Source organism: Parathielavia appendiculata, assembly GCF_033297405.1.
Source record: "Parathielavia appendiculata strain CBS 731.68 unplaced genomic scaffold N657scaffold_11, whole genome shotgun sequence".
Lineage (NCBI taxonomy): Eukaryota > Fungi > Ascomycota > Sordariomycetes > Sordariales > Chaetomiaceae > Parathielavia > Parathielavia appendiculata.
Window position 1 is genome coordinate 519,467 of NW_026944230.1, and position 24,720 is coordinate 544,186.

General features: G+C 56.2%; 12 protein-coding genes across 12 annotated transcripts; 7 read left to right on the forward strand and 5 right to left on the reverse strand.

Moving 5' to 3' along the window:
• Nucleotides 1–35: 35 nt before the first annotated feature.
• N657DRAFT_647817 (uncharacterized protein) lies at nucleotides 36–585 on the reverse strand. Its single transcript, XM_062793392.1, has one exon. The coding sequence runs from the start codon at nucleotides 531–533 to the stop codon at nucleotides 120–122; it is 414 nt and encodes a 137-aa protein (XP_062645404.1). The 5' UTR covers nucleotides 534–585; the 3' UTR covers nucleotides 36–119.
• A 369-nt stretch (nucleotides 586–954) lies between these two features.
• On the forward strand, nucleotides 955–4,819 carry N657DRAFT_647819 (uncharacterized protein). Its single transcript, XM_062793393.1, has 7 exons — nucleotides 955–1,518; nucleotides 1,580–2,207; nucleotides 2,271–2,374; nucleotides 2,440–2,651; nucleotides 2,724–4,135; nucleotides 4,206–4,517; nucleotides 4,591–4,819. The coding sequence occupies exons 1-6, from the start codon at nucleotides 1,100–1,102 to the stop codon at nucleotides 4,515–4,517; spliced, it is 3,087 nt and encodes a 1,028-aa protein (XP_062645405.1). The 5' UTR covers nucleotides 955–1,099; the 3' UTR covers nucleotides 4,591–4,819.
• N657DRAFT_665405 (uncharacterized protein) lies at nucleotides 4,781–5,834 on the forward strand (the record flags this gene model as incomplete). The annotated part of the gene is made up of 4 exons (XM_062795287.1): nucleotides 4,781–4,974; nucleotides 5,067–5,301; nucleotides 5,349–5,605; nucleotides 5,665–5,834. The coding sequence occupies 4 exons, from the start codon at nucleotides 4,781–4,783 to the stop codon at nucleotides 5,741–5,743; spliced, it is 765 nt and encodes a 254-aa protein (XP_062645406.1). The 3' UTR covers nucleotides 5,744–5,834.
• Nucleotides 5,835–6,051: 217 nt separating this feature from the next.
• On the forward strand, nucleotides 6,052–8,648 carry N657DRAFT_623053 (uncharacterized protein; the record flags this gene model as incomplete). The annotated part of the gene is made up of 4 exons (XM_062790673.1): nucleotides 6,052–7,060; nucleotides 7,165–7,262; nucleotides 7,326–8,225; nucleotides 8,340–8,648. The coding sequence occupies exons 1-4, from the start codon at nucleotides 6,535–6,537 to the stop codon at nucleotides 8,646–8,648; spliced, it is 1,833 nt and encodes a 610-aa protein (XP_062645407.1). The 5' UTR covers nucleotides 6,052–6,534.
• A 1,205-nt stretch (nucleotides 8,649–9,853) lies between these two features.
• N657DRAFT_113190 (HAD-like protein) lies at nucleotides 9,854–11,327 on the reverse strand. Its single transcript, XM_062785791.1, has 2 exons — nucleotides 11,085–11,327; nucleotides 9,854–11,031 (listed from the first exon to the last, which is right to left on the reverse strand). Exons 1-2 carry the CDS (start codon nucleotides 11,099–11,101, stop codon nucleotides 10,098–10,100), a joined length of 951 nt encoding a protein of 316 aa, XP_062645408.1. The 5' UTR covers nucleotides 11,102–11,327; the 3' UTR covers nucleotides 9,854–10,097.
• A 294-nt stretch (nucleotides 11,328–11,621) lies between these two features.
• N657DRAFT_113198 (uncharacterized protein) lies at nucleotides 11,622–12,937 on the forward strand. The gene is made up of 2 exons (XM_062785792.1): nucleotides 11,622–11,861; nucleotides 11,927–12,937. Exons 1-2 carry the CDS (start codon nucleotides 11,751–11,753, stop codon nucleotides 12,695–12,697), a joined length of 882 nt encoding a protein of 293 aa, XP_062645409.1. The 5' UTR covers nucleotides 11,622–11,750; the 3' UTR covers nucleotides 12,698–12,937.
• Nucleotides 12,938–13,431: 494 nt separating this feature from the next.
• N657DRAFT_113167 (NMD3-domain-containing protein) lies at nucleotides 13,432–15,360 on the forward strand. The gene is made up of 2 exons (XM_062785789.1): nucleotides 13,432–15,252; nucleotides 15,317–15,360. Exon 1 carries the CDS (start codon nucleotides 13,527–13,529, stop codon nucleotides 15,096–15,098), a length of 1,572 nt encoding a protein of 523 aa, XP_062645410.1. The 5' UTR covers nucleotides 13,432–13,526; the 3' UTR covers nucleotides 15,099–15,252; nucleotides 15,317–15,360.
• N657DRAFT_113172 (uncharacterized protein) lies at nucleotides 15,268–17,046 on the reverse strand. The gene has a single exon (XM_062785790.1). It carries the CDS (start codon nucleotides 16,971–16,973, stop codon nucleotides 15,558–15,560), a length of 1,416 nt encoding a protein of 471 aa, XP_062645411.1. The 5' UTR covers nucleotides 16,974–17,046; the 3' UTR covers nucleotides 15,268–15,557.
• A 469-nt stretch (nucleotides 17,047–17,515) lies between these two features.
• N657DRAFT_647825 (uncharacterized protein) lies at nucleotides 17,516–18,513 on the reverse strand. The gene has a single exon (XM_062793394.1). The coding sequence runs from the start codon at nucleotides 18,326–18,328 to the stop codon at nucleotides 17,618–17,620; it is 711 nt and encodes a 236-aa protein (XP_062645412.1). The 5' UTR covers nucleotides 18,329–18,513; the 3' UTR covers nucleotides 17,516–17,617.
• Nucleotides 18,514–18,601: 88 nt separating this feature from the next.
• On the forward strand, nucleotides 18,602–20,789 carry N657DRAFT_647826 (ALDH-like protein). Its single transcript, XM_062793395.1, has 3 exons — nucleotides 18,602–19,321; nucleotides 19,390–20,274; nucleotides 20,326–20,789. The coding sequence occupies exons 1-3, from the start codon at nucleotides 18,917–18,919 to the stop codon at nucleotides 20,437–20,439; spliced, it is 1,404 nt and encodes a 467-aa protein (XP_062645413.1). The 5' UTR covers nucleotides 18,602–18,916; the 3' UTR covers nucleotides 20,440–20,789.
• A 420-nt stretch (nucleotides 20,790–21,209) lies between these two features.
• N657DRAFT_682711 (uncharacterized protein) lies at nucleotides 21,210–21,892 on the forward strand (the record flags this gene model as incomplete). The annotated part of the gene is made up of 2 exons (XM_062796508.1): nucleotides 21,210–21,305; nucleotides 21,530–21,892. 2 exons carry the CDS (start codon nucleotides 21,210–21,212, stop codon nucleotides 21,890–21,892), a joined length of 459 nt encoding a protein of 152 aa, XP_062645414.1.
• Nucleotides 21,893–22,549: 657 nt separating this feature from the next.
• Nucleotides 22,550–24,117, reverse strand: N657DRAFT_577534 (phosphomevalonate kinase-like protein; the record flags this gene model as incomplete). The annotated part of the gene is made up of 2 exons (XM_062789257.1): nucleotides 22,550–23,780; nucleotides 23,840–24,117. The coding sequence occupies 2 exons, from the start codon at nucleotides 24,115–24,117 to the stop codon at nucleotides 22,550–22,552; spliced, it is 1,509 nt and encodes a 502-aa protein (XP_062645415.1).
• Nucleotides 24,118–24,720: the final 603 nt, after the last annotated feature.

Genomic DNA, 24,720 nt, shown 5'->3' on the forward strand with positions numbered 1-24,720 from the left:
CACTTGCCATTTCCGTCCGTCACTGAACAAAAAAACGCTAGTTAAATGTGCCTCCATACAATAACTATTGAATAGCACTAACTATCCCGGAATCCTTATTGTCCCTTCATACTTTGGTGTTATAGTGCGATAAACCCAACACGTCCGTCATCTAGGTCTGCTTGCTTGCAGTACCCCTGAGCCACCCAGTTCTTTGATCCTGCATTTTCGATAGCAGCTCCCAAGCACAAGATCGACAATGGCAGTGGGTAGAAGCCCAACCGCGGTGTGAATAAGGGACCTATACGCTCTTCGCCCGTCAGGTATGGGTGGAGGCGCACCCAGGAGACGCCGACGACAATGCGTGTGCCAATGACGACCAAAATCAGGTATGGGCTGCCCGAGACGTGCGGCCAGACGAACATTCGAAGAACGGCGTTCAGTACCAAAGTCGACAGGAAGTAGCACCAGGATGCGAGTCGGCGCTCGAGTGAGGTGCAGCTGGCGAGCCGAGTGGCGGCGCGAACATTGGCGTTGGTTTTTTGGTCATCCATGTTTTCGGTGTGGACTCGTTCGTGAAAGTAGATTAAAACTGGTCAAGATAATGATGAGAGGGAGGAGAGAAGCGCCGCCTAAATCGGGGCACATCAACCTGGAACTTAGCAATTACCCCTGACTGTCCTTGGTATGTAGATCAGGGTTGTGCACGTGCATGTAGCCAATTGCAACTGCAGCCTGGGATAGGTACTCATTCACTGTGTACCTACTTGTGCGGTGGTTGTCCACCTCGGGCGCTCTCCCTTCGTGACGGCCTCGCGAGATGCGGCCTGCGGCGTCCAAGGGCCAACCATTGGGTGTCGCCTGCACGTCAATGTACCTAACTGAGCACCGCCACCGTATCCATACTGCCAGTTTAACTGCTTACCAAAAGGCCGTGCAGGGCAAGGCAAAGTAGAAAGCAACCCCTTTGGAGGAGGTCCTTCCAAGTTCTTTGCGAAAATCAAGCGCTAGTTCTGCTTTTTTCCTTCCTTCGATTGTTCCTACAGTCTACTGAGACAAGGGACCACCATAGCGCTCTGCCATCTTGATCCTCAATTGAGTTGACTCCGTCTCTTTCGTCATGGCTGAAACTCTCGGGGCCGTGTCAGCTTGCGTCGGCATCGCCGCCTTTGTTCTGCAGGTTACCTGCAGGATGGAAGATTTGAAAACCCTCCTACTCAAGGACATTCCTGCCGAGGTTGCGGATCAGCTGGGTCCGCTCTCTGAACGGCTCGAGTTGTTTCAAGCGCATTTGGAAAGGCTGCGGTCCGAGTCACTCGAGGGTGATCCCGCGGTCAAGTTCGCCGTCCAGCAATCGTCGAGCCGCTTCCACAAGGTGGAGGATGCCGTACAGCAGCTCCAGCGCAAGTATCTTCCGGAAGGCCACGCACTGTCCGGTCGTCTCGACAAACTGAAGCTTAAAGTTACTCGCAAAGACATTCTGGAACAAATCAAAACCGCCAAAGATAGCATCATGGAAATGATTCACGACATCAATCTGCAGGTTTCATGCTTGAACTCTGCAAAGTTAAAACATTTTCTGACAATGTATTCTACTCAGAGCGTGTTCGGTCTCAACCCACTTTCTACTACGACAACATGTTCGGATGTCAGAGGCAATTATCGTTGCCCATCGCAGGGACGCTTCTTCTGGGGAACTCGGTGGCCCGGCGATGGTCCACAAGTCCGCCATCTCTCTTGAACGCGCCATAACGGAGACGACATCGGTTCCAGAACGACAGACTCGGAGGATATCGAGAGCGAAGAAACACCAGCACTGCGGTCCACGACATTGCGACTGCTTGTGCCACCTGACGGCAAAGACGTCTGGACGTGTCTGGGGCTTGGAGTACACGCCCCTTTCGATCTTTCTGAAGAAGCCCGTGACCAGAAAATGTTGTTCGAGCCAGTTCTGCCTGAACCTCCGGCTTGCGCTCTCGAGCTACGGCATCCCACTAGCCATCATTGCCGGGCTGAACATAACGGCAGATGCAATGGGGCACACGATTCGACCAGTTCTCAAGACGGAGAGAATCGTGAAGTATACGTCCCCTGGCTTTGAGACTCTTGTCCGGTCCGCGCGCGGCGACATCTCACTTGCACAGGCCCAAGCCAAATTTTTTGAACTGTATCGGTCGGATCCTACCTTCAAATATCATCGAGATCCGTCTGGACAAAGCTACGTACAGGTAATGCCTTATCCTCTCAGAGCGTACATGCTGAGAAGTGTAAGGAACTTAAGATTTTACTAGCACCTTTTGAAATACCCCTGGGGCTGTCGCAGTAGGGACCAGTTGAAGTTGCTCCGGATGTTTGTGGACGAGTTTGACATGAGTCTTGAGGACCAGGACTGCGGGTCAGTTCCCTCGCTCACCATCGTACTTGATTCAGGCATTGAGTCCTAACGGATCGCGCTCGCAGCTTCCTCGCCAAGTGCGCAGGTTGGATCGGAGAAGGACCGCACCTTGACCTTCTTGATGCTATTCTGGATTGTGGCTTTGATCCAACTGCCATCAATTCACCACGCTGGGAACAGTGGCCACAATCCTGCTCGCCTAACTGGATTGCTGGAGAACATACACCCGATCCTTTTTTTGTCGAGTACCTCGCTACACTCGTGAGGGAAGGACCCAGTAAGTATCTACCCGAGCTAACACTGAACTGGACGCTGACAATCCGATGAATGACTGACCACTGTATTCTAGCCTTCGCCGGCTCGTCAACACTCTGTAGCGTGGTTCTCACTGGTTCAGACAACGACGTCGAGGCTTGGTTGTCGAGAAGCCAGCCAAGCAGCCAGCAGTTGGTGGAGAGCACGACCTTCCTCGGGCAGAGCCCCTTACATCTGGCTGTTACGAAGCCAAGCGTCTGTCGCATTCTCTTGGACGCTGGCCATGCTTTGGACGTCACCGACAATTGGGGAGCAACTCCGCTCATGTATGCCGCCGCCATGGGCGAGAAGGAGACTGTTGCTCTGTTACTATCCAACCGCGCAAACCCGATCATCCGACAGAGGGACCCAAGGAGGCATCGATATGACGACCGGGAAGGCGGCAGGACCTTTTTCCATTACGCAATTGCTCGAGGCCACCTCGATCTCGTCATCGACGCACTAGGGACAATAGAGGAGACATATATTAATGGCGTCGAAGTTCGTCAGGCGTGTGCCCAGGTGGCCATTATCAGCACGATATCCTGTGATCGACCTCCGTGGGACCACAGGGCTGATTTCTTCGTGGAGTTGGTGAAGAACTTGCACGCGGCCGACGTCAACATGTCCCTCACGGACAGCTTCCAGGGTGTGAACGACAACAACCTCATGCATTACGTGGAGTCTATGGAAGAGGCATCGGCTCTCGTACGGTGCGGCTTCAACCGATTCAACGACCGGAACAGCGATGGCAAGCAGGCCATTCACTCACTGCTGGCTCGGTGCCGCGGTCCCGCACTGATCAAATTTTGCATTGACAACGGCACGGACATCGGGAACAAGGACAACCAAGATCGAACGATTCTGTTCGACTTGTTTTCTAGCTTGGAGTCATTTGACGATTGGAAAGCATGGGAAAAGCTTGACGCAATCAAGCTCTGTCTCGAGGCCGGGATTGATATCTTTGACGGGGACAACTGCAAATGCCCATGCTCGCCAGACGGCTGTACCATATCTTGCATCTTCATGACCGATTTCTCTTCGTCGACATACTTCGGGCCGGGGCTTCTCTGGTCTCTCGAATGGGTGACACTGGTCGAGGAACATTGCGGCGTCGAGGCAGCAAGACGAGTACTGCTTTCGCTGCTTCGCCGGATCAAGTGCGACGAACCCGATATCGAAATCAACCACGTGTGCTGTCACCGGGGTCGCGCAATCGCCACGCGCAGGCGTCGAATGTATCAGGCTCAACCACGGCCACTGGCGGACGACGACATTGTCGAGATTCTCGACGAAGAAAGTGGCTTCATCGATCTCCTGAACATCGAGATGGAGCAATTGGCTTCGGATAGCATCCAGTTACTGAAATCGAGATGGATGGCGGTTATCAAGGCCACGTACGACGCTCATGTTCAAAACGTCAACAAAGCGAAGGCTGAGTACAAGCCACCACTTTCCAAGGAATCCGTGAGTATAACCTTTGAGACCGTGGCACGGAAACATATCAGATGATGTTTCAAAACTAACGAAAGCGCAGCGGCTGAACCTTTTTCAAGTCGATTACAAGAATGACACCTACCAAACCGTTTTGTATTATTATCAAGAGCCCAGAGCATATCCCATGACAAAAGCAGTGTGCTCATACAAATTTTGGTTGCAACACGAGCACACGAGGCCTGACGACTACCCGTTCCGCAAAATTCGAAGGAGCAGGTGGTTCGAGAGGCGTGCCGCTTTGGTCAAGGAGTTCATCGATATAATGGAAATTCCGGTCGATGAACTCAACGCAGAGATGGCACGGCTTGAGAAAGAAAACTTGGCGCGAGGCACAATCGTGAAAGTACAGTAGGTAGGCTTGGAACTTTTGAGACTGGTTGTAGGAGACATCTGAGAGAGGGACTGAGACACTGAGAGTTGCCTAGCAAATTACTTCCTTCGTTCGATACTTGTCTCTTTCATTTGTGAGCACAAGGCGCCCTCGCTTACCTCGAGAGCCTAGCCACACAAAGAAGTTCATCTCATTCCCACAGAGGCTTTTCCCGAGCACTCGGCTCTTGTGTCCTCAGCAGCTCAACACAACCTCCCTACTTCTTTGAGTTCTAATCTGGAGCAATGCATTCAGGTTGGCTTTGGGCATCTGCAGCATTGGCGACGCTGGCGACCGCGGTAGAGGTGGCCACGAGACCGCGACAGTTTGAAGTCGACATCGTCTTCCCCCACAACGAGACGTACAAGCCAGCTGTCACCATGCCCATTGTCCTGGCCATTCAAAACGCCAGTGTCGCGGCGTCGCTTAGGGACTTCACGTATTCTGGTGTATCTGGCAACTCCCGGGCGGGCAGTTCTACTCCACCTCGTTAGACGACACTGTGGATTATGGAAACATCTATGTCTCTAGCAATGAAACGTCGGCCATAGTGGAAGATGGCGAACCCCAACTCCTCAGCAACGGGACGTCGGCGGACACGATACTGTCCCTCGTCGGCTTCACCGATGTCACCAGGTGGATCCGGTACGGATGGTTAATCCCACCAGCCACCGAGTACACACCAGCCGTCGACGGCAAGTACCTGCTGCAGTGGAGCATTCCTTGGCTGGATCTGCCCCCGACCTGCGAGAAATTCGACCACATGGTCGTTGCCTATCTGCCAGCCGAAGGGGCTCTGACCTTCAAGACCAGACAGTGTGGGGGAAAGAAGGGGGCAATGGCTGGCAGGTCGAGATCCACGACGTGCAGGAGGCCATTCCCGAGTGCCCGGAAGTTGGAGGGCTCGTCCAAATCCGACGCCCGCCGAACGCGACGAACTCGGCATGCCCTCCAACTTCTGAGATCCTCGGGAGCAGGCAAGGCAGGCCCTGCGCCATCAAGGTTGACGAGGCTGCGGCAAGCAGCATCTCAAGCCCCGTCTCAAGCTCCGTCTCGAGTTCCACTTCAGAGTACCATCTGACCCAACAACTTCCAAGCCATCACCGTGGCCGAGGCGTTTTCGAACAAGCAAGGCCGGCGTGGGTCCCGCTCGGACGGTGCAGACGGCGCTGGCGGTAGCTTGCGAGGTCTGCGGCCTGGCATTGTGATGGGATTGGGAAAGGACTGGCTACCTTAGAGGAAACAGAGAGGCGAGACGCTAGGTCGGGAGAGACAGCGGCAGTAGGTAGTCAATCCGGCTTTGTCTATCTTATCTGGTAATACCTAATCCATAATACCTGTATTAAGCTATTGGCATGGTGTGTAACTAACCGACGGAATGGAAACGTGCCAAGAACTCCCTCCTGCCCGCCAAGACCCCTCCGTTCAACTGGGACCCCTTTGCCGCATATCACCACCGATTCAGCACTGGGCCCTCCCTGTCCCGTTTCACCTTTCATCAACTGAACCTGAACCTGCAGTGATGAACCTGTAACACGGCATCGCCAAACACTTTGAGCAGTGTGAGGGGACGCGGGCTCAGCCGTCTGCAATCCACTATTTTGGGTTCATACATTGATAGTGCAAGATTTAGCGATGCCAGAACCCCACCCGACGTCCTGATGGCTGTGCATGTCGACCACCGTTTGAAACAGCCTAGGCGCAACAATCACCAGACAGCAGAATTACCTTCTTCTGCCGCCTGCTCGAGCACCAAACCCAATGGCGTGCCACCAGGACATAGGGTCGGATACCTGCAGTGTCATCTCGACCCCAGACCCATGGGCCGCGTCCAAAGTGAGGTTGTGGAATCTGTGCGCTCCCCTCGAGTCCTCTGAAGCACCCAGCAGCACTCGAGGCCTTCGGCTCGGGTCACCCGACGCCTTTTGTGTTTCTAGCCTGTTCCTTGGTTCTTGTTGACACCAACTGGCTGCCTCTTTGCGCAGACGCTCCCGTGACCATGGATTCTGCTCGTCAACGTCGCCCGACTTCTCGGCCACGGAATCCCTCGTGTGCTAGATCGCAGCCAACAGCTCCAAGGACTTGGGATGAGGCGCCAGTCACGGTAACGATCCCGTCGTATTCGAACAGACGTCACATCACCGCCGCCCGGGATGCCGCCTCAAGGATGACACCGCAAGGCACATGTACACCCGGTGCTTCTTTCAGCGGCAGCAGTCGGCTCCGGGCGCCAGATTCTCAGGCTACGGCCCCACCAGCGGCAGCCATGGAGGCGGTTGCTAGCAGCGACCGTGGTAAAGGAGCCAGGGCAGCTCCGTCGCCAAGTCCCGTCGCGGGCAAGTCTAAGCGAGTCCGCACGGGGTGCCTGACCTGCCGTGAACGTCATCTCAAATGCGACGAGGGAGCGCCCGAGTGCAGCAAATGCCGGAGGAGCAATCGCGAGTGCAGACGTGGGATACGACTGAACTTCATCGACATCCAGGTCAGGGGCTCGCCTTGCCTACCTTCAACGGCTGACTGGTCAGGTTCGTTGCCTATGTCATCTTGCTCGCCCACGCTCTCGCTTCCTCTTGAACATGGGCAGTTGGTCTCTGCTGATACGGGATGCGCTGACCTGCCTCTATCTCAGTCCACATCCTGGACGAGTCGCGGGTTATTGCCTCCGAGTACCAAGGGGGACTCGGCCGCTACCCCAGCGTCACCGTGTCGCCCGAGGCGCACTCGGAAGTAGGAGGCTTTCGGCACACTGCGCCACCAGACTCCAAAGCAACCACTGCCCTCCCATCGGAGGTCAACGGCAGTGGAGATCCGCCAGGTGGCTTGTATCATCCCAGCCATGTCGGACACCCTCCACTTCTTGCGGCGGTAGCCTTTGCGGACGGCAGATCGCTCCGGACGGCAAGCATTCGGGGTTTATCCGTGACTGCTCAAGCTGCACCTGGGTCGCCGTTGGGCGTTACCGAGTCTGCCGGACACTCTAGGTCGGGTCCTCTCAACGCCAGGAATCCCGATGATCTGGGAGCCGCTTCACCTCCTGCCCAGAATGCCGCGTCGCCAGCCCCGAACTTCCACGCCAGCGGTTCGCATGACACCAGCCAGCACTTCGCTACCACAGCCAGCCTCATGACGCCACCAAGCGAAGACAGCACCAGTGAACGGGACTACCTCAACACCGACGAAGAGATTCACTTTATGCAAGTTTTTGTCAACGAAGTTGCCATCTGGATGGACGCTTTGGACAAGGACAAGCACTTTACCAACGTGGTGCCATATCTGGCCCTCAAGCTGCCCATGCTGCTCAATGCGCTTTTGGCATGCGGCGCTAGACACCTAACGCTGACAGGAGGACATGACGGCGGAAAGGCAGAGTACTACTACGGCATCGCCGCAGCACAGCTGTCACGCAGCCAGCAGGAAAGGGATTGCAACCTCCCCCAGTGCACCCTGACGGCCGTTGTCCTCAACGCGTACGATGTCATGAGCGAGCCCACCCAGCGGACAGGTCGCATTGCTCCTGCCCGCGCGCTTGTCCGCGACTGTGGCTGGGACGCATCATCGGCCGGTCTCGGGGCAGCTTGTTTCTGGCTCAATGCTGGCATGGACGTACTCGCCTGCCTCTCCTTCGGCTGGCCGACGGCGTGGGACCCGGATGAATGGGGACTCGACCTGGACTTCGCTAACATGGGAGCTGTCAGCCGAAGTTGCAGCCGCAACGTGGCCGGAAGCGAAGATATTTGGAGTGTCCGGACCGAGGGCCAGAGACCTCCACCCGCCATGAACGGCACATCTGAATTTGGTGACGAGGAGCTCTGGGTGCACCGCATCTTTTATATCCTGGCCAAGGTCGCCAACTTCCGCGTAAACACTCCCAGGTTCCAAGAGCCCTCGCCCCACGACGAGCAGGTCCGGCTTCAGAACCGATTCGCCGAGTGGAGACGGCTCCAAAACATGTGCAACGCCTGGAATCTCAACTGCCCCCGCTCGATGCGGCCGTACGGCTACTCCCCGGGCCCCTCGTCCAAGTCCCTGTTTCCCAACGTGTGGTACGTCTCAAGTCAAGCCTACCTTACCTTCCCATTTTCACCTTTTCCATCCTACATTCACGGCCACTGACGGTTTTGATCCCTACTAGGCTCATAAAACCCTCCGCCAAACTAGGCCGCCTCTTTTACCACACAGCCATGTGCCTGCTGGTGGAAACCAACCCGATCAACCACCACCACCACACGCGCAACAATAACAACAACTACAACGGCAGCACCCGCGAAACAACGACGCTCGGTGGCTCTGCTTCTTCTTCTTCTTCCGCGGGACTGCACCACGCCCACCACGTCTGTGGCATCGTCGCCCACAGCAACAGCACGCGCGACGACCGCGGCGTGGTGTTGGTTGCCGTCCTCCGCAGCTCACTCTTGACTGTCGTCGCCGGGCCCGCGCTGGTGGACCGCCGCGAGGAGCAGGACGAGGTGCTGTGTGTGCTGGAGCGGATTGGGCGGGAGAATGGGTGGCGGTCGGGTGTAGGGAGGGTTGTGGAGGAGTTGATGGGTGTGTGGAGACGGGCGGATGGTGATGGTAGAGATGGTGGTGTTGGGCATGTGGATGGGAATGGGAATGTCAATGGCGAGAGGGCGGTGAGTGAAGGGTAGGGGGAGGGAATGCGCAGGACGGTGATGATGTCTGTTGCTGGAGAATTGGTTGGGATACCTGTGCCTGCGGGGAGTGGTGTGTGGAATGGACGGGAGAGGGCTGGCGGGTGAGTAATGGTTGGGGTTGGATATAATGTCACTGGTCCCAGGGACATATTGCGCTGAACTTGCTGGCTCGTGTCGAGATTTGAACGGCAGCGGCGCCTGTATTGCCACGCAGGCTCGTGACACTGTAGCATTCGATGATGCCGCGGGCTGGGCACCACTTTTATGAGGGGTAGCAGCCTCTCTGTCGCCGAACTTGTTCCTATGAGTTCTTACCGCGCACATTCTGAACGAACTGCGACAGAAAAGACGGATCTTCACTCCCTGACGGGCATCGTGGTATTCACCCGCAGTACCATAGGTGCTATGTCCTGGGGCTAGCATTGAAACCCGAGCTCAAGGTTGCCACCGAGTGAGGGGCCTGAGAATCACTGCCTCGGTTTGTGAGGTAGGGGCACAAGCACTAGAGTTATGCCACGAAATGTCTATATAAGCTCTATTTGCACTTGCTCTATAACCCCCCGAAAGATCAACAACCTCTATGTCAAAGTCTAGCGCCTCTATGCTGGCTGTGGGTGCCGCTCTTGTTGGATGGCGAGCACGAATCATAACATTAACTCAACTCCCTTGTCCGTCACCGCAATCTCCGGTACTTTTGTTGAATAAAAGGAGACAGATGATCATCCATCACAATCTCCAGGCCATGTCGACGCCCCTGCCTCAAAATAGCAACCCGAACATCTCTATTCCCTCTTTCATGCAAGCTTGCATGATGCCATCCCGCCAATGCAAACCTAACATGACCCATTCTCCATCTTCGCCCAAATCATCGTCGAGGGAACCCCGCGCTCCCGTTAACCCCCTCCAGTGCCTACGCAGTCTCAACAACCTGCACCACTTCCCCCTCGTCCACCTTCCCGCCCTCCATCATCCCCTGTTCTTTCTCCACCTCAAGAGGCGGCACCACAATCCCGTACCGCTCATACGGAAAATCCACCAACGTAGGCAGGTACTCTGCCCACCCGTCATCCACCTCACCGACCTGATGCAGATCCACATCGCCCGCCTCCCCCGTCCGGCCTGCGAGCACCTCGGCTTCGCGCCCGGCATACTCCTTTTTCAGCATCGGGTGCGGACACCAGATGACGCGCATACCCGCCCTCCGCCCGGCCTCGACGCCGGGTACGCTGTCCTCAAACACCAAACATTCATCAGGGGTGATGGGCTTCTCGTTGGGCGGCAGGGAGTCGTTGATGGTTTGCAGCGCGAGCAGGAAGATATCGGGTAGGGGTTTGCCGCGGCCGGGAGCGATGCGCGGGTCGTCACCGAGGACGCGGCGCGTTGTAGGGAAGACGGAGAAGAGTTCTGAGAGATGGGATGTCTTGAGGCGGAAGTTGGCTTCGTGGGATGAGGTGGCTAGGGCGATGTGCACGCGGTGCGGGACCTGCCCGTTGCTGGCGGGTTGGTTTTGCTCCTCCTTCTGGAGGTCCCAGTAGCGGGTGCGGCCGAGATTGGAGAGGAGCTCTGGCACGCCCGGGAGAGGCTGGGTGGTGGTGAAGTGCTGGGCCTGCAGGGCGTAGAGCTGCTTGATGTACTCCTCTTGGGTGATGGGCAGCTGGGCCCAATCGTGGAAGAGCTTGTTGGCGACGGGGCCGGGGCGGCCTTGTAGTTTGGCTTTGATGCTCCACGGCAGCTGGGGGCGCTGGTACTTTTCTAGGATCAGGTTGATGCAGAGCGTGTAGAGATCCTCGGTGTCGAGAAGCAACCCATCCATGTCGAACAGACAGGCGCGGACGGGCGGGAAACTACTAAAAGTGTTAGTGTGTGTTAGAGTATGACGTGGACGGGCAGCACATACTCGGTCTTGGGAGCCATGGTGACGATACCCTCAAGGTACAATTACATGGACGGCGCTTTCGTCCACTCGGGATGGTTCGAGGAAAGTGAGAGGGAGATATGACAGATGAAACAGTCGCAGAGTTGAGGTGAGAGAGAGAAGGTAAGACAACAACGGATCGTTCCCCCTGTCTGCTGCGGGGCACCTCGCCCGGCCTGATTTCGGAGGCTGACTTTCTCAAGATAGACAGGTCGACGTGAGAACTGACAAGAGCCCTCCTGGTTCAGCTAAGTACGCCAGATCATACACAGATGACGCGAGCTTTCCCACTCTTATTAAACCGGTTTCACTCGAGCCGTTCCCGTTGACGTGATGCGAGTAGCCGAGGGAACTGCGAGATAATCGGACGAGATGTTGATTGTTTGCCATGTCAGGGGTTCAAGGCCGACCAAAACGGCGAAACCCACCCCGGCCCGTTTCATGAAGTTGAATGCCGCCGCGAGTGGAACCATGCAAGAGCCTAACGTTACTTAACGAGTTAGCGCATGTGAAAACGGAGATAAGGAATCAATGCCGCGAACCCTCGCGTGGCACCGCGACTTCATCCATTAGATCCGAGTCTAGCCGGTGCTTTATCTCGCTTCTCACTCCAGCCGTTCGATCGAGGCCTGACCAGGACAGTTGACAATGGCAATCGGCGATGACAAGGCGCCAGCTCAGGCTGTAAAGCCTGATCTCCCAAATCAGGAAGATGACGATGACGACCACGACGAACGGTTCTCACCCGAGGAAGAGGCGGCAAGTACCAGCACCCCCAGGCATACCCTTCCAAGCGCATTCAATAACCGTCTGACCCGTAACAGTCCCTGGTAGCCGAGTCTAACTCGCACAAGGCCGAGGCCAATGCTCTCTTCGCGTCGGCCAAGTACGAGATTGCCATCAACAAGTATGACGAGGCCGTGGCTGTGTGTCCCGACTACCTGGACTACGAGCTGGCTGTGCTCCGGTCCAACATCGCCGCTTGTCACTTGAAGCTGGAAGAATGGAAGGAAGCCATCAGCAATGCCACCACCGCGCTGGACGGCCTCGATCGGCTGGAGCAGCGGGGGAACGAGAAGGCCAAGACCGAAGCAGAACAAGTTAGAGTCGAAGAGGCTGACGACGCTGAAGCCGAGATAATCAGCGCCGGCGCCACCAAAGCCGGCCCGGCCCTGTCTATGAGCCCAGAGCATGACGCGATTGAAGCTGCCCGCCGGAAACGCCAGGACGACATCGCCCGGATACGCGCCAAGGCGCTGATGAGACGAGCGCGCGCCCGAAGCGAGCTGGGTGGGTGGTCGAACCTGGAGGGCGCCATTGAAGACTACAAGCGGCTGTCGGGCATGGCCAACCTGACGGCGGCCGACAAGAAGATTGTGCAGGCGCAGCTCCGGGCGCTGTCGCCGCGCGCCAAAGCCGCCCAGGAGAAGGAGACGGCCGAGATGTGGGCGAAGCTAAAAGACCTGGGCAACGGCCTGCTAAAGCCGTTTGGGCTGAGTACGGACAATTTCAAGATGGTCAAGGACGAGAAGACGGGGGGTTACAGTATGAGCTTCCAGGGTGGGGGGGAAACAAGACGTGAGCACCAGGCGTGAGCTCACTTCAGAAAGTGAACCCTTGGATCGAACCGTCGGACGAAATGTGAAGGCTTTCTTCTCGTCTTTGCAATCGAGGTCCGGTGTGTATGGTATGCTGCTCCAAGCGGCTCAACGAGCAGAGGGACGGTTCAAACCAAGTACTGTTTCGATTCCCCGGCCGTCCAGTTCCGGTAGCGGCGGCCAAGAACGCTAAAAACCAAACCCGAGGCAGCATGTACACGGAATCTGACTGCGACAACGCCAAGTTTCATCTATGAAGGGGACTTCGGAAAATCGAGAAGAGCAGTCATGAGATGCCCTGATGGCTGATTGCCCAGCTATGAAACGTGTTCAGGTTGGCATGGTCCCAACGTGGCAACACATGGTGCATATCCATGACAGTTCAATGCTGAAGCTCCAATGAACGTCGGCTAGGTCATCATATGCCTCGAATGTCGGTAATACCTTTGAAACATAAGCCGAATTCAAGTCGATGTCATGTTGCGAGGCAGTGATGAAGGAAGGAACCTGAACGGAGATCTTCAACCTCCGACAAACTTGCCAAGGCTACGGAGGACAGGGCCAAGCTCTAATGTGGGTCTCGAACGCCACCCAAGACGCGATAAGCTGGGCTTATCAAGCAACGCGGGGCAATGAATTCACAAAATTCTTGGGTCAAGTCGCCCCTCTGGACCAGCTCCAGACATTAACACCAAGCAGTCTTCAAGCACCGACTTGTGTTGCTTTTTTCTCTTCACAACCACCCTTCGAGTTCGACGATCCGTCTGTATTTGATACCTAGACCCACCAGCGGAATCACAGCAGAACAACCCGGAGTACAGCCGTGATGGATATCGATAGTCCCATGGGCATGGCCCCGATGGCTGGCGGCACTGCGCGGACGGGCGCAACCATCCTCTGCTGCAACTGCGGCGTGCCCATCGATGGCACTGCTTCTGCCGGTGCGCTCTGCTACGACTGCATCAAGTCCACCGTCGACATATCACAAGGCATACAACGCGAGGGCACTCTACACTTCTGCCGAGACTGCGACCGATGGCTGATGCCGCCCGCGAGCTGGGTGACGGCCGCCCCCGAGTCACGAGAGCTGCTGTCGCTCTGCCTCAAGCGGCTACGGAACCTGGGCAAAGTCCGGATTATCGACGCCCGCTTTGTCTGGACAGAACCACATTCTCGTCGCATCAAAGTTAAGATTACCATCCAAGACGCGGTCGCCGACGGTGTCTTGTTGCAGCAGAGCTTCGAAGTCGTCTACATTGTCGCCTACCAACAATGCAAAGAGTGCGCAAAGTCGTACACAGCCAATGTGTGGCGTGCTGCCGTGCAGGTGCGGCAGAAGGTGACCCATAAGAGGACGTTCCTGCTACTGGAACAATTGATCCTCAAGCACCAGGCACACAAGGACACAATAAACATCAAGGAAGAGAAGGACGGCATTGACTTCTTCTTCGCTCAACGAAACCAAGCCGAAGCCTTCATTCACTTCCTCAAATCGGTTGTCCCAATTCATACGAAGGAGTCGAGGCACCTCATTTCTGCAGATACCCACACAGGCAACAAATCGTACAAATTCAACTATTCAGCAGAGCTTGTCCCGGTCTGCCGGGACGACCTCGTGGCACTGCCCCTGAAACTGGCAAAGGCGCTCGGCAACATCAGCCCTCTCGTGCTTTGCTACAGGATAGGGACATCCGTCAACCTCCTCGACCCAAACACACTCCAGACAGCCGAACTCAGCGCCGACGCCTACTGGCGGGCGCCCTTCCACCCGCTGGCTGGCGCCACCGACATGGTCGAGTTCGTCGTGATGGATATTGAGCCGACAGGCTTGCGCAAAGGGAAGTGGGTGCTCGGTGAGGCCATCGTCGCCCGGGCATCCGACCTCGGCGTCAACGACAACACCTACTTTGCTCGCACACACCTTGGCACACTGCTGAAGCCGGGGGACTCGGTCATGGGGTACATGCTGTCAGGCACCAATTTCAACTCGGACGCGCTCGACGCCATCGAGAACTCGCGCGCGTACGGGTCGACGATCCCGGACGTGGTGCTGGTTAAGAAGCACTACCCTAACCGGCGCAAGAACAAGCGGCGCAATTGGAAGCTCAAGCGCATGGCCAAGGACGAAGGGGAGCTGTTGCCCAAGGCAGCTGACCAGGCCCGCATGGAGGCCGAGTACGAGATGTTTTTGCGGGATGTGGAGGAGGATGAAGAGCTGAGGGCTGCGCTGGCGCTGTACAAGAACCCGAAGAAGAAGAAGGCGCCGCAGGATGCCGATGCCATGAGCATTGCTGAGACGGAGATGACGGGGGTTGAGGAAGAGGATGGGCCTAAGATTAGTATGGATGAGTTGCTGGATGACTTTGAGGAGCTGGAGATTAAGGACGGCGAGCAGTAGTGGAGCGCATGCTTTGTAGGGATTTTGTGAGGTGGAATGCCCGGTTTCCGAAGGAGAAGAATCTTACTTGGGCCAACTATTCAATGGATCGTTCATATCTGTGTATGGGTTGACGTGCTATGTGATTCAAATATCGAAAGTTCCTGAATACAAGGTACGCTCCTGACTTCAGTAAGAATCGGGAATTTGTTAAGCATTCCTAACGATACTTCACCCAGAATCAGGACGCGAGCACCGCATCCCGTAGCCCCTACATAGGAGGTTGCCTCGCTACAAAGGCTCACACCTCGACTTTTGGACCCTCACCCGACCAGCGGACGCTCGCAATCTCGTCATCAACCCCGTAATCATCTTCCCCTGGAACGGATCCCGCGAGACACTCGATAGTTTCACTGATTGATTCCCGTCCCGAAGACTCGCCCAGCCAAAGTATACTTCGTCTCTCTTGAGCCAGCCTCATCATGCCCGTCGTGATGCTGTCATGTACTTCATTGACCTCGGTGAGCGTAGCTGCGTCTGAGCCTGGCAATCGAATCTGATATCTAAAGCGGCCTCCGTTGGACTGGAGATACCGGCGGCCGGGAGGATGTAGTTTGGTTGAGGTGGCGAGGGGACTTGAGAGTGGGGTGGTGCGTCTGATGAAGCTGTAGGTGGGAATGCGGAGGTGTATGGAGTTGGAGGGGATGTGCCGGCCATGTTTGGGGGGGTGTGGACGTGAGAAGGAGTTTGTAAAGGGCTGGAACCGGGCCGGGGCCTGGGGCTGGGGCTTGTAGAGGAGCTCATTGAGTTGCGGAGGGGAGAAGGGACGGGAGTACTCGGGGTGCTCGTGCTTCGTTTCCTCGTGGCTCTGCTTCTATTGAGCGTGAAAGTGGTGTTGAGGTTGTCGCTGGGGTTGGTGGTCGGGCGCGTGCGGGTTTGGTTTGCCTTGGAATGCTTGCTTTGAGTGGGCATAGGGGGGAGGCGGCTCAGTGCACGTCTAAGCACGGGATGGCGGGGAAGGTCGACAGCGGCGGGTGGGAATGAGCTGGGTTTGCATGCGGTGAGAGTAGGTCTTCGCTGATGGGAGACGGTGGGTCGAGGAGGCAAGCAAGGCTCCTTATTCCTGGGCAGACGACGAGACTGGGGTGGAGGAGCTGAAGTCCTGGCTTGACCCAGCATTGAGCTGTCCGTCGTGTTGTCGTCCTCGGCGGACTCGAGCACGGGGATGATGCCCGGGAAGCGGCAGTTCTCATTCAGGACGACCTTGGGGTTGCCTCTCGGTATTTCCTTGATTTCAAGGACCTCGTGGTAGAAGCCACGCGAATGCCTAATGCATGTACCCTGGAAGTTCGCTTGGTCGCCGAGGTCTTCAGTCTGTGTCTGTGCATCGCGTGCGGTGGAGGGTGTCGACGGAAGGGGCTTGTTCGTGTTGGATCCAGAGCCTCCGACGAGAGATCTCGTAGTGACAGCAGAGCCAGCCGAAGGAGGATCAGGGCTGTCCTTACCGGCTCGAGATATGGCTCGGGAGCTCCCCCTGGTCTGTGGGGTTGATGCGCTACCATCGGATGATAATGGGGCCCTTAGAGCCTGTGTTAGGAAAATTCCCAAGCGTAATGCCGTGACGCACACTCGGATGGCCGCCCGCGTCTTGTCCAAAGCCTCGTTTCCCCAGAGTTCCCACTCGTGTTGATACCTGCGTATAATTACCAGCTCCAGTGGGCGCCTCCGCTCAACGTCCTTCTCTTCGTCAAGTAGCCTCTTGATGTACCCCTGAAGCTCCGCGATCTGATCGCGTGACATCCGCAAGGTCCGGATCGCCGACTGAACGGTCGCGATGTCCAGTCTGTTCCAACCAGTCCCTGGCACAAGAGGGGGGCCGGCGTTTAGATCACTCATGATGTGTTCCCGGGTTCATAGAGCAGCTGGACCATAAGCGGAGTGGAGCATGATTGAGATGAGGGTTTGGAAGGCTGAGGATAGCAGAAATGGGACAATATTTATTCTTCGTTGGGGGTGTGTCAAGCCCTGGGGGTGTCACTGATGTCTCAGAAGAACAAAGCTTGATGAGAGGTCTGTCTTGGCAGGTCAATATCAAGCAGAACTGGGTATACGCATAGGTCTAAACAATCACCAAGAGAACCCAACGGAAACGTAGACGGCCCCTTCCCCTTGTCTCGTATCCTAGCAAAGATCAAAAGATTTTGCTGAGCACTCTGTGGATCTGCTCCGGCTGTTCTTCCTGTTTCCTCTTCTTTGCCAGGGGTATCTGTTTGAATGTCCGTCTTCTGTCCCGCGCTGGTCCGTCCTCGGCGTTGGAAGCGACGTCTTTGCCGTCTGGTGCTTCTTCCTCGTCCTCTCCCGGCTTCTTCCGTTTGGCTGCCTTCTTGGACTGAATCCCGTTGAGGATCTTGGCCTTTTCCACATTGCGGACAAACTCTTTGTTTTCCCTGGTGGTCCTGGCAATTTCGGCGCGCATCCTGCTGGCCCGTTCTGCATTCTCGGCCGTGATTTGCTCAGTAAGGTGGTGCCTTGCGTCAATATTAGTCTTTTACCCAGCCAAGATCATGAGGGGTTGCTGATGTATAAACCCACCACTTGAAGCCTTTCAGATACTTCATGGCCCAGACGTCGTCATGGTACCAGCTCGATTTCTTCCCGCCAATGATCTGGGCGTTCAACAGCTCGACGGCTTTTTTCGCATCCTTCTTCTTCACAAACTCAACCCAGCCCTCGGTAAATGACCGCTTCTTGTTGCCCCCACTGCGCACGCGGCGGGCGTGCTCGGCGGGGTCCTCGGGAGTAAGAAAGATCCTGTTGATCTTGCCGTAGGGTTCAAGCAGCGAGCGTAGTTTTGCGGGCTTCATAAAAGGCGGAATTCTCGACAGGTAAACCACGCCAGACTTTTTGATGGCAGCTTCGGTTGCGACGAGGTTCTTTTTGGTGAGGGGCTTTGATACGCCAGGGAGTTCTGCTGTTGGCCCCGATTTGTCGCCTTTGGGCCGGTCCTTTGTCGCTCGCTCGTTGCCAGCGCCTGCAAGTTCCGTGAAGGGTTCTCCCAGGTTCGCGCCGCCTTCGTCGCTATGGTCGTCTTCCTGGTCGCTATGATCTTCAGGGTCGCTCTTGTCGTCGTCTACCTTCCTCCGCTTTGCACTGCGGCCGCCCTTCTGGAAACCGTCTTCGGAATCATAGTTGTGGCCCGCGTCATCGTCGCTGTCGCCGGCGTCGAGGAATTGGTTGCGCTTGTCGGCCATGGCGAGCGGTTGCGATGGCTAGCCAAGGTACCTTAGAATCTGGGCGTGCTCTCCGTTGATCTTCTCTTTTGATGCCCTTCCAATGCTAGTGTCCATCCAAAAACTTCCGGCAGCACGCTAAGATGTCCGTGCATAGGTAGCTTCCAGTACCTCAGAGCGACTGGCCTGGAAAGCATGCGCATGAGATCATTGCGCCGTAGAAATACCCAGACAATTGTACTTCAGAATTTCAAGTTATTTATAATAGGCTGATATGAGGTTTTTCCCTTCCAAGTAACAGAAATTAGAACTACACGTGTATACAGCCATATCGCACACCTGCAATTGTCAATATCCTGCCCTCAAGTATCTCCGTGGTACCAATACTACGAAACTGGGATCCGCCTTACTTGCCTTATCTTATCTTATCCAGTTGCGGATGACGGTCGGCAAGGAGGGGCCCAAAGCAGCATGAGGGAAGCAAGCGTAGGGGGAAGGGATGAACAACGACGGTCGATTACTTGACAATCAGATCAACTCCAAGCGCAAAGTACCGATTCTGTTCTCTGCACCCATAAAACATCAAGACTCTAATCATCCGCTGCCAACATGTCTGTCGAAGTGATCACGACTATCTCGCCAACCACGAACGAGCCGATCCTCAGTCGCAACGGCATCTCTTCCCAAGAACTCGAGCAGTTTCCCGACGTTGCCGTGCAGGCCTTCGAGTCATGGCGCAAGACGACGCTGCAAGAACGCAAAGACATTATCAAAAAAGCGCTCAAGGTTCTTGACGAGAGGAAAGATGACCTCGCCTTCGAGCTCACCGTCCAGATGGGCCGACCTATCGCTTACACGCCCAAGGAAGTTACTACGGCCATAAAGAGGGCCGAGCACCTCCTCAAGATCAGCGATGATGTGCTCCAGGACACCCCTGGAGAGCCGGAGAAGGGTTTTAAGAGATTCATCCGCAAAGTGCCTGTGGGGCCGGTCCTGATCATCTTTGCGTGGAATGTAAGTGCTGGATTCAAGGTGTATCAGAAGACTGCCTAGATGAAGCAATTGCTGACTGCTCCCTTTAGTACCCGTACCTCATCCTCGTTAACGCCTTGATACCCGCACTGCTCGCCGGCAATCCGGTCATTCTCAAGCCCTCTCCGCAAACGCCTACCGTCGTCGAGCAAGTCGCCAAGGCATTCACCGAGGCCGGCCTGCCCAACGGTGTGATCCAATACTTCCACTCTGGCTCGCCCACAGTCATCGAGACGATCGTGCGCAACCCCAAGATCTCGCTCGTCTGCTTCACCGGCTCGGTAGCTGGCGGCCTTGCCATCCAGGGAGCGGCGTCGGACCGCATTGTCAACGTCGGCCTGGAGCTGGGAGGGAAGGACCCGGCATACGTTCGCGGGGATGTCGACATTCCGTGGGCGGCTGAGGAGATTGTCGACGGTGCAGTTTTTAACTCGGGCCAGAGCTGCTGCTCAATAGAGCGTGTCTATGTCGACGAGAAGATCCACGACGACTTTGTCTCGGCAGTCCAGAGCGTTCTGAAGGGGTACAGGCTTGGGGATCCTCTGGACAAAGAGACGCACCTTGGCCCGGTCATCTCGAAAAAATCCAAGGAGACCATCGAGGCGCACATCAAGGACGCGCTCGACAAGGGCGCTGTCAACGCCACCCCCGAAAACGAGACGTTCAGCAACCTTCCATCCAAAGGCAACTTTGTCGTCCCGACGCTGCTCACTAATGTGGATCATAGCATGACAATCATGAAGAATGAGACTTTTGGACCTGTCATTCCCGTCATGAAGGTGAAGAGCGATGAGGAGGCTGTGAAGCTGATGAACGACAGCGAGTTTGGCTTGACAGCGAGCATATGGACGAAAGATACGGAAAAGGGATACGAGTTGTGCGAAGCCGTCGAGGCTGGCACTGTTTTCATCAACCGCTGCGATTTTCCGAGTCCTGTAAGCCGTATTTCGTGGCATGCTTTTGCTTCATTTGCTGACGCCGTGTAGGACCTGGCCTGGACCGGATGGAAGAATTCTGGAAAAGGTGTCACGTTGAGCAGATACGGGTTCGACCAATTTGTCAAGCTGAAGAGCTATCATCTGAAGGACTACCCTAAATAGTCAATCCGGGCTCGTGGCAGCCTGTCCATTGACGCAGGAGGAATCTCGGCAAAGGATACCGCCAATAACGCACGACAGGTTTTAGACTAATCCGCACGACCAGATACTGTTAATCACTCGGGGCGCGTGGGGTGCTGAACTTGTCTCAAAAGGAACACTCGATGGTCGAGACACATTCCACCGTTCTGGTCAAGGAGGCGCGGAAACGGCGCTTCCGCCATCCACTCATATTGCCATTTTCTCACCCTGCATCGTCTCTCAGTCAAGGGGTAAGTCCCAGAGGTATAGAACCGGCGATCCAATGCGGTAATCATGGTCTTTGACATTTCCCACCATCCCTCAGGTTCGCGCCCCAGCCTTTTCTTTGTGCTGGACCCGCCGTTGGCAGACCGCCTCTCATGCAAACCTGCTTACACAAAAGGAACCTGCAACGAGCGGGAATTTCTGGTCAATGGCCTCGTCGCCTTTTTATTCCGTTCCTTTGTTTCCTTAACCGTCGTCTCGTAATTTGATCCACGCTTGTTTCGATTTTCTCGGTGCTGTTCCGCTCGTTCCAGCCCGCCGGTACTGCCTGCCGTCCAACCATCGCCGTTCCTTCATCCCGTCTCCCGTCGAGTCTCCTGACGTTCTGTGGCTTCGACTGTTTCCGTTGTCTTGGTAGAGCGAGAAAGTCCCCGTTATAACATCTCGCCTCGGAAGCCTTTCCGGGCCTTCTATTCAGTCTCATTTCACACCAATTTGACACTCAATGCACCACTTCCCCGATTCAAATGGTTACCGCAGCTGTCTACTCCGAAGTCAAGAGGCTCTACTGGTCTGTTCAAGAGCTGGTTGACCTCCGCCGCAGGAAGTGCCAGGTGCAGATCGTAAGTCCCGTCAACCATGCCCGTACACCACCAGACTGGAATTCACTGTCTTACTGTATCCTCCCAGTCCAAACCCTTCAATTTCAGAAAAGAACCCACCGTTCTCCCAGCCTGACCGAAGACGAGTGAGTATAGACCATCTCTCACCGTCCAGCCCTTGTGTCCCCGGTCTATGGCCAGTCTCCCTCGCAATCTGTCGTCTCACCACCCTTTTGCCTCCCAAGATCTCGGTCCTCCGTGAGAAAGCAGCCGTTTCCCGCCTCGGCGTAGTCCACGCCGACGCCGACGACACTGCGGCTACTGGACTCACTAACTCGGCCGTCACCACCACAACCACCGCCGCCGTCCCCGCGCCCCGGCCATCACGCTGCCTGACCGGCCGCCACGCTGCGGCGGGGGGTGGCTTGCTCACCCTCTCACCGCCGCCGCGTCTGTCGATCCCCATCCGATTCCCGTCACGAACAACGGGGCGGCAAGTAGTCGGCGTGGGTCGTCGGGGTCGCCTCTGTCTCTGCGCAACAGCAGCAGCAAGACCCGGACGGGGACCGGTCTGTGTCGACTACCACGGCGTCAATTTCGCCGCTTGAGTTGGATGTTGCTGGTTGTGGTGGTTGCGGTGCGAGTCTGGGTGCGAATTGGGACATAGATTTTTAGCCTTTTCAGCTTGGGAGTCCTGTCAGTCCGTTGTCGCCAGCTTCGGTCGGGAAGAAGGGGCATGTTGCGATTAGTTGAATGGGATCGGGTTGGGGAACTGAAAAGCGGGCGAACCGGTGTAACATCATTGTTCTGTCTTTTCGTTCCCTGTTTGTATTGATGTCGCTGTCTCAACGGCAAGGTGTTTGAGTTTGGATTGGTGCCTTTCTGCTAGGTGTATGACCTCGCTTATTGTCTCGTTGGAGCCAGCTGTAATAAGGCAGAGGGCAAAATGGTTCGAGGTCGGAAGGAAAGGAGGGGAAGTCGGTTTGGACGGTGCATGAGAAAAGGAGCGAACGCCGTTTTGCCTTGCCGGGCAAAATGTCGTCGGACGTGGAAGTTGGAGACTGCTGGTGCTCGGTACGGGCGTTTCGCTCGCAGCAACCGGATTGTCATAACATGGCACTAGAGAAAAACGGAAAGGGACAGATCATGCTTGTTGTATTAACTCGGTTCTACTTGTGTTTGTTTCTGTGGCCGAGCAAGCGGCATTCTATCACCATCTAACGCTGATCTTGCGTCGAATTCCTTCTCGTCTCTCCAAGCGGACCTCAGCTGATCCATAACTTGAAATCCCCGGCAGCCTCTTTCCTTACTCCCTCCGTCTCCCCCCTAACCTTCATCAGCCGCACGTGTATCCCGTGCTTCATGCTCCACTGTCTTAAGAACCCCCTCACCCTCTTCTCCGTCTCCACGTCATCCCTCATGACCATCGCAGCGGCATCGTACCCACCAGCGCCCGGCACCACGCAGCCCAAGACGCCCTCCACCTTCTCCAACTCATTCAGCATGGCCTCCTGACTCTCGGGCTCGATCGGCACGCCGCAATCCCTCCCCAGCGTCCGCATCAGCTCCCTCACCGGCCGCATCACCCCGCCAACCTCACCTACTTTCCCTTCCTTCAACACCCTCGCCAACTCATCCACCTTCGCCTGCAACCCCTCATACGCCCGGGCAGCCAAATCCGCATTCGCATCCCGCCATTCATGCACCTTTTTCACCATGCCGACAGTCTGCGTGCCGCAGTCGACGTCGCACATGCGAATCGCCACGCCGGCGGGAAGCCCGACCTGGTCCTTCCGTATCTCGCAGTCCCACTTCCTCCCGTCGGCGCCGTCTGCATCGTCATCATTCACCAGCGCCGCCAGCGCCACCGCGAACCCTTCCTCCCCCAGCCCCGGCAGTGCCCCCAACAGGGCCGGACTAAAACGCCGGTACAGGCACGAGCCGTACACGGCGCTGGCGACGTCGAAGCCGCTGCCAATCTTGCCCTGCGCCGAGCAGTGCGCCACCTGCGCCAGGTTGTGCAGCACACGCTTGCCTTCTGGGGTGGCCAGGTCGAAGACGGAGGGAGGGAGGTAGTGCGAGAGCATCGCGGCCGTGAGAGCCGTGACGATGGCGGCCGAGGAGCCTAGACCCGTCTTGTGAGCGTCGCCGAGGGTGGTGCCGAAGTGTCGGAAGCGGGGGCGGGCGGGTTTCACCTCCTCGGGCTGGTCCTGGTGGTGGTGAGGAGGAGGGTGGTGGTGGTGGTGGGTTTGAGGCCCTGGGTCGGAGAGCGGCGTGGCTGGCGGTAAATAAGGCTCTTCTGCGGAGGAGCTGGACGAGGGGCGGTCGCCGGCGTGGTGATGCTTTGGCTTGGAGTAGTAGTCGTTGTCGGCTAGGACGAGGAGTGAGGCGGGTGTGAAGCCGTGCGAGGCCTGGCTCTTGTCTACCTCGGCGATGTAGGTGAGCACGTAGTTGAGCGTTGTTTCTACAAAGTGGTTCGGCTCAACTGGCGTGCCCCTGTGAGACGTGTCAGTCAGTTCAGGTCTGGGCGTAGGGTACAAGGCGGGGAAACATACGATTGCAGCTGAGTGACCCTGATGCCCCCGCCATTCTCGACGAGGTGGTAGCCGTATCGCCAGGTCGCATTGAGGAACTGGGGGCTCTGCACGACGATTTCGGACAGGTGGACGCCCTCGCTGGTGCGGATCTTTTGAGCGAGCACATGAATGCGGGCACTCAGACCAAAGACAAGACCCGTGTGTTTGCGGTCGAGGACAATATATCCGCCCGCGAGAAGCACTTTTCCCGGGGCCGAGACAACAACGGTACGGTCTCTGGAACTCTCCTCGGCCATGCTTGCTATTTGGTCTGAAGGGGTTCTGCGGGTCCAGGGCGGTTTAATTGTAAACGATGGATTGGCGAAAGTGACTGGGCAATGAGCGCAAAACTGTGAGCGAGGGCATGCCAAGAAAGCAAGCTGGAACTTGGATAATGTGATGACGGGAGTATCGCAGATGAATCCGGCCAAGCTAAGTGGACATCTTTGCGGCTGGCTGTCGTTGGGCTCAGGGGTTCTGAGGCTGTCTCCAAATCCCTGGACGAGGGGCAATGTGGAATTGGCCGGATGCGGTACTTCTCTGTCTGGACTGAAGTGCGGGGCTTACTGGATCGCAACTGAACTTCGACTGCCTGAGGATCTCTCAATCGATTGGGCAAGAACTTGGATGGAGAGTATAATGAGACAACTTGAACTTTGGCATATGGCTACCGCCCGGCCATTTCCAACGAGTTCCTTATCTCCATGCTCTGTGCTCAACGAAATCTGAAAAGGCAGAGAGACCAGTTGCGATGAACCCAACCCATCGCAGCGGAAGGTCCCGTTACGCACAGATATCAGATTTGGGCGATTAAATCGCGAGTCGCTCGTCGCCGTTACGCTGAAGGCTTCAGCTTCCCA

Coding starts and splice junctions, on each gene's coding strand:
- N657DRAFT_647826 (XM_062793395.1), top strand. CDS start 18,917: ATGTCTGTCGAAGTGATCACGACTATCTCGCCAACCACGAACGAGCCG. Junction 19,322..19,389: donor TGATCATCTTTGCGTGGAAT/GTAAGTGCTGGA, acceptor TGCTCCCTTTAG/TACCCGTACCTCATCCTCGT. Junction 20,275..20,325: donor GCTGCGATTTTCCGAGTCCT/GTAAGCCGTATT, acceptor GACGCCGTGTAG/GACCTGGCCTGGACCGGATG.
- N657DRAFT_113172 (XM_062785790.1), bottom strand. CDS start 16,973: ATGAGTGATCTAAACGCCGGCCCCCCTCTTGTGCCAGGGACTGGTTGG.
- N657DRAFT_113198 (XM_062785792.1), top strand. CDS start 11,751: ATGGCAATCGGCGATGACAAGGCGCCAGCTCAGGCTGTAAAGCCTGAT. Junction 11,862..11,926: donor TCTCACCCGAGGAAGAGGCG/GCAAGTACCAGC, acceptor GACCCGTAACAG/TCCCTGGTAGCCGAGTCTAA.
- N657DRAFT_647817 (XM_062793392.1), bottom strand. CDS start 533: ATGGATGACCAAAAAACCAACGCCAATGTTCGCGCCGCCACTCGGCTC.
- N657DRAFT_113167 (XM_062785789.1), top strand. CDS start 13,527: ATGGATATCGATAGTCCCATGGGCATGGCCCCGATGGCTGGCGGCACT.
- N657DRAFT_647825 (XM_062793394.1), bottom strand. CDS start 18,328: ATGGCCGACAAGCGCAACCAATTCCTCGACGCCGGCGACAGCGACGAT.
- N657DRAFT_647819 (XM_062793393.1), top strand. CDS start 1,100: ATGGCTGAAACTCTCGGGGCCGTGTCAGCTTGCGTCGGCATCGCCGCC. Junction 2,208..2,270: donor CTGGACAAAGCTACGTACAG/GTAATGCCTTAT, acceptor AGATTTTACTAG/CACCTTTTGAAATACCCCTG. Junction 4,136..4,205: donor CACCACTTTCCAAGGAATCC/GTGAGTATAACC, acceptor ACGAAAGCGCAG/CGGCTGAACCTTTTTCAAGT.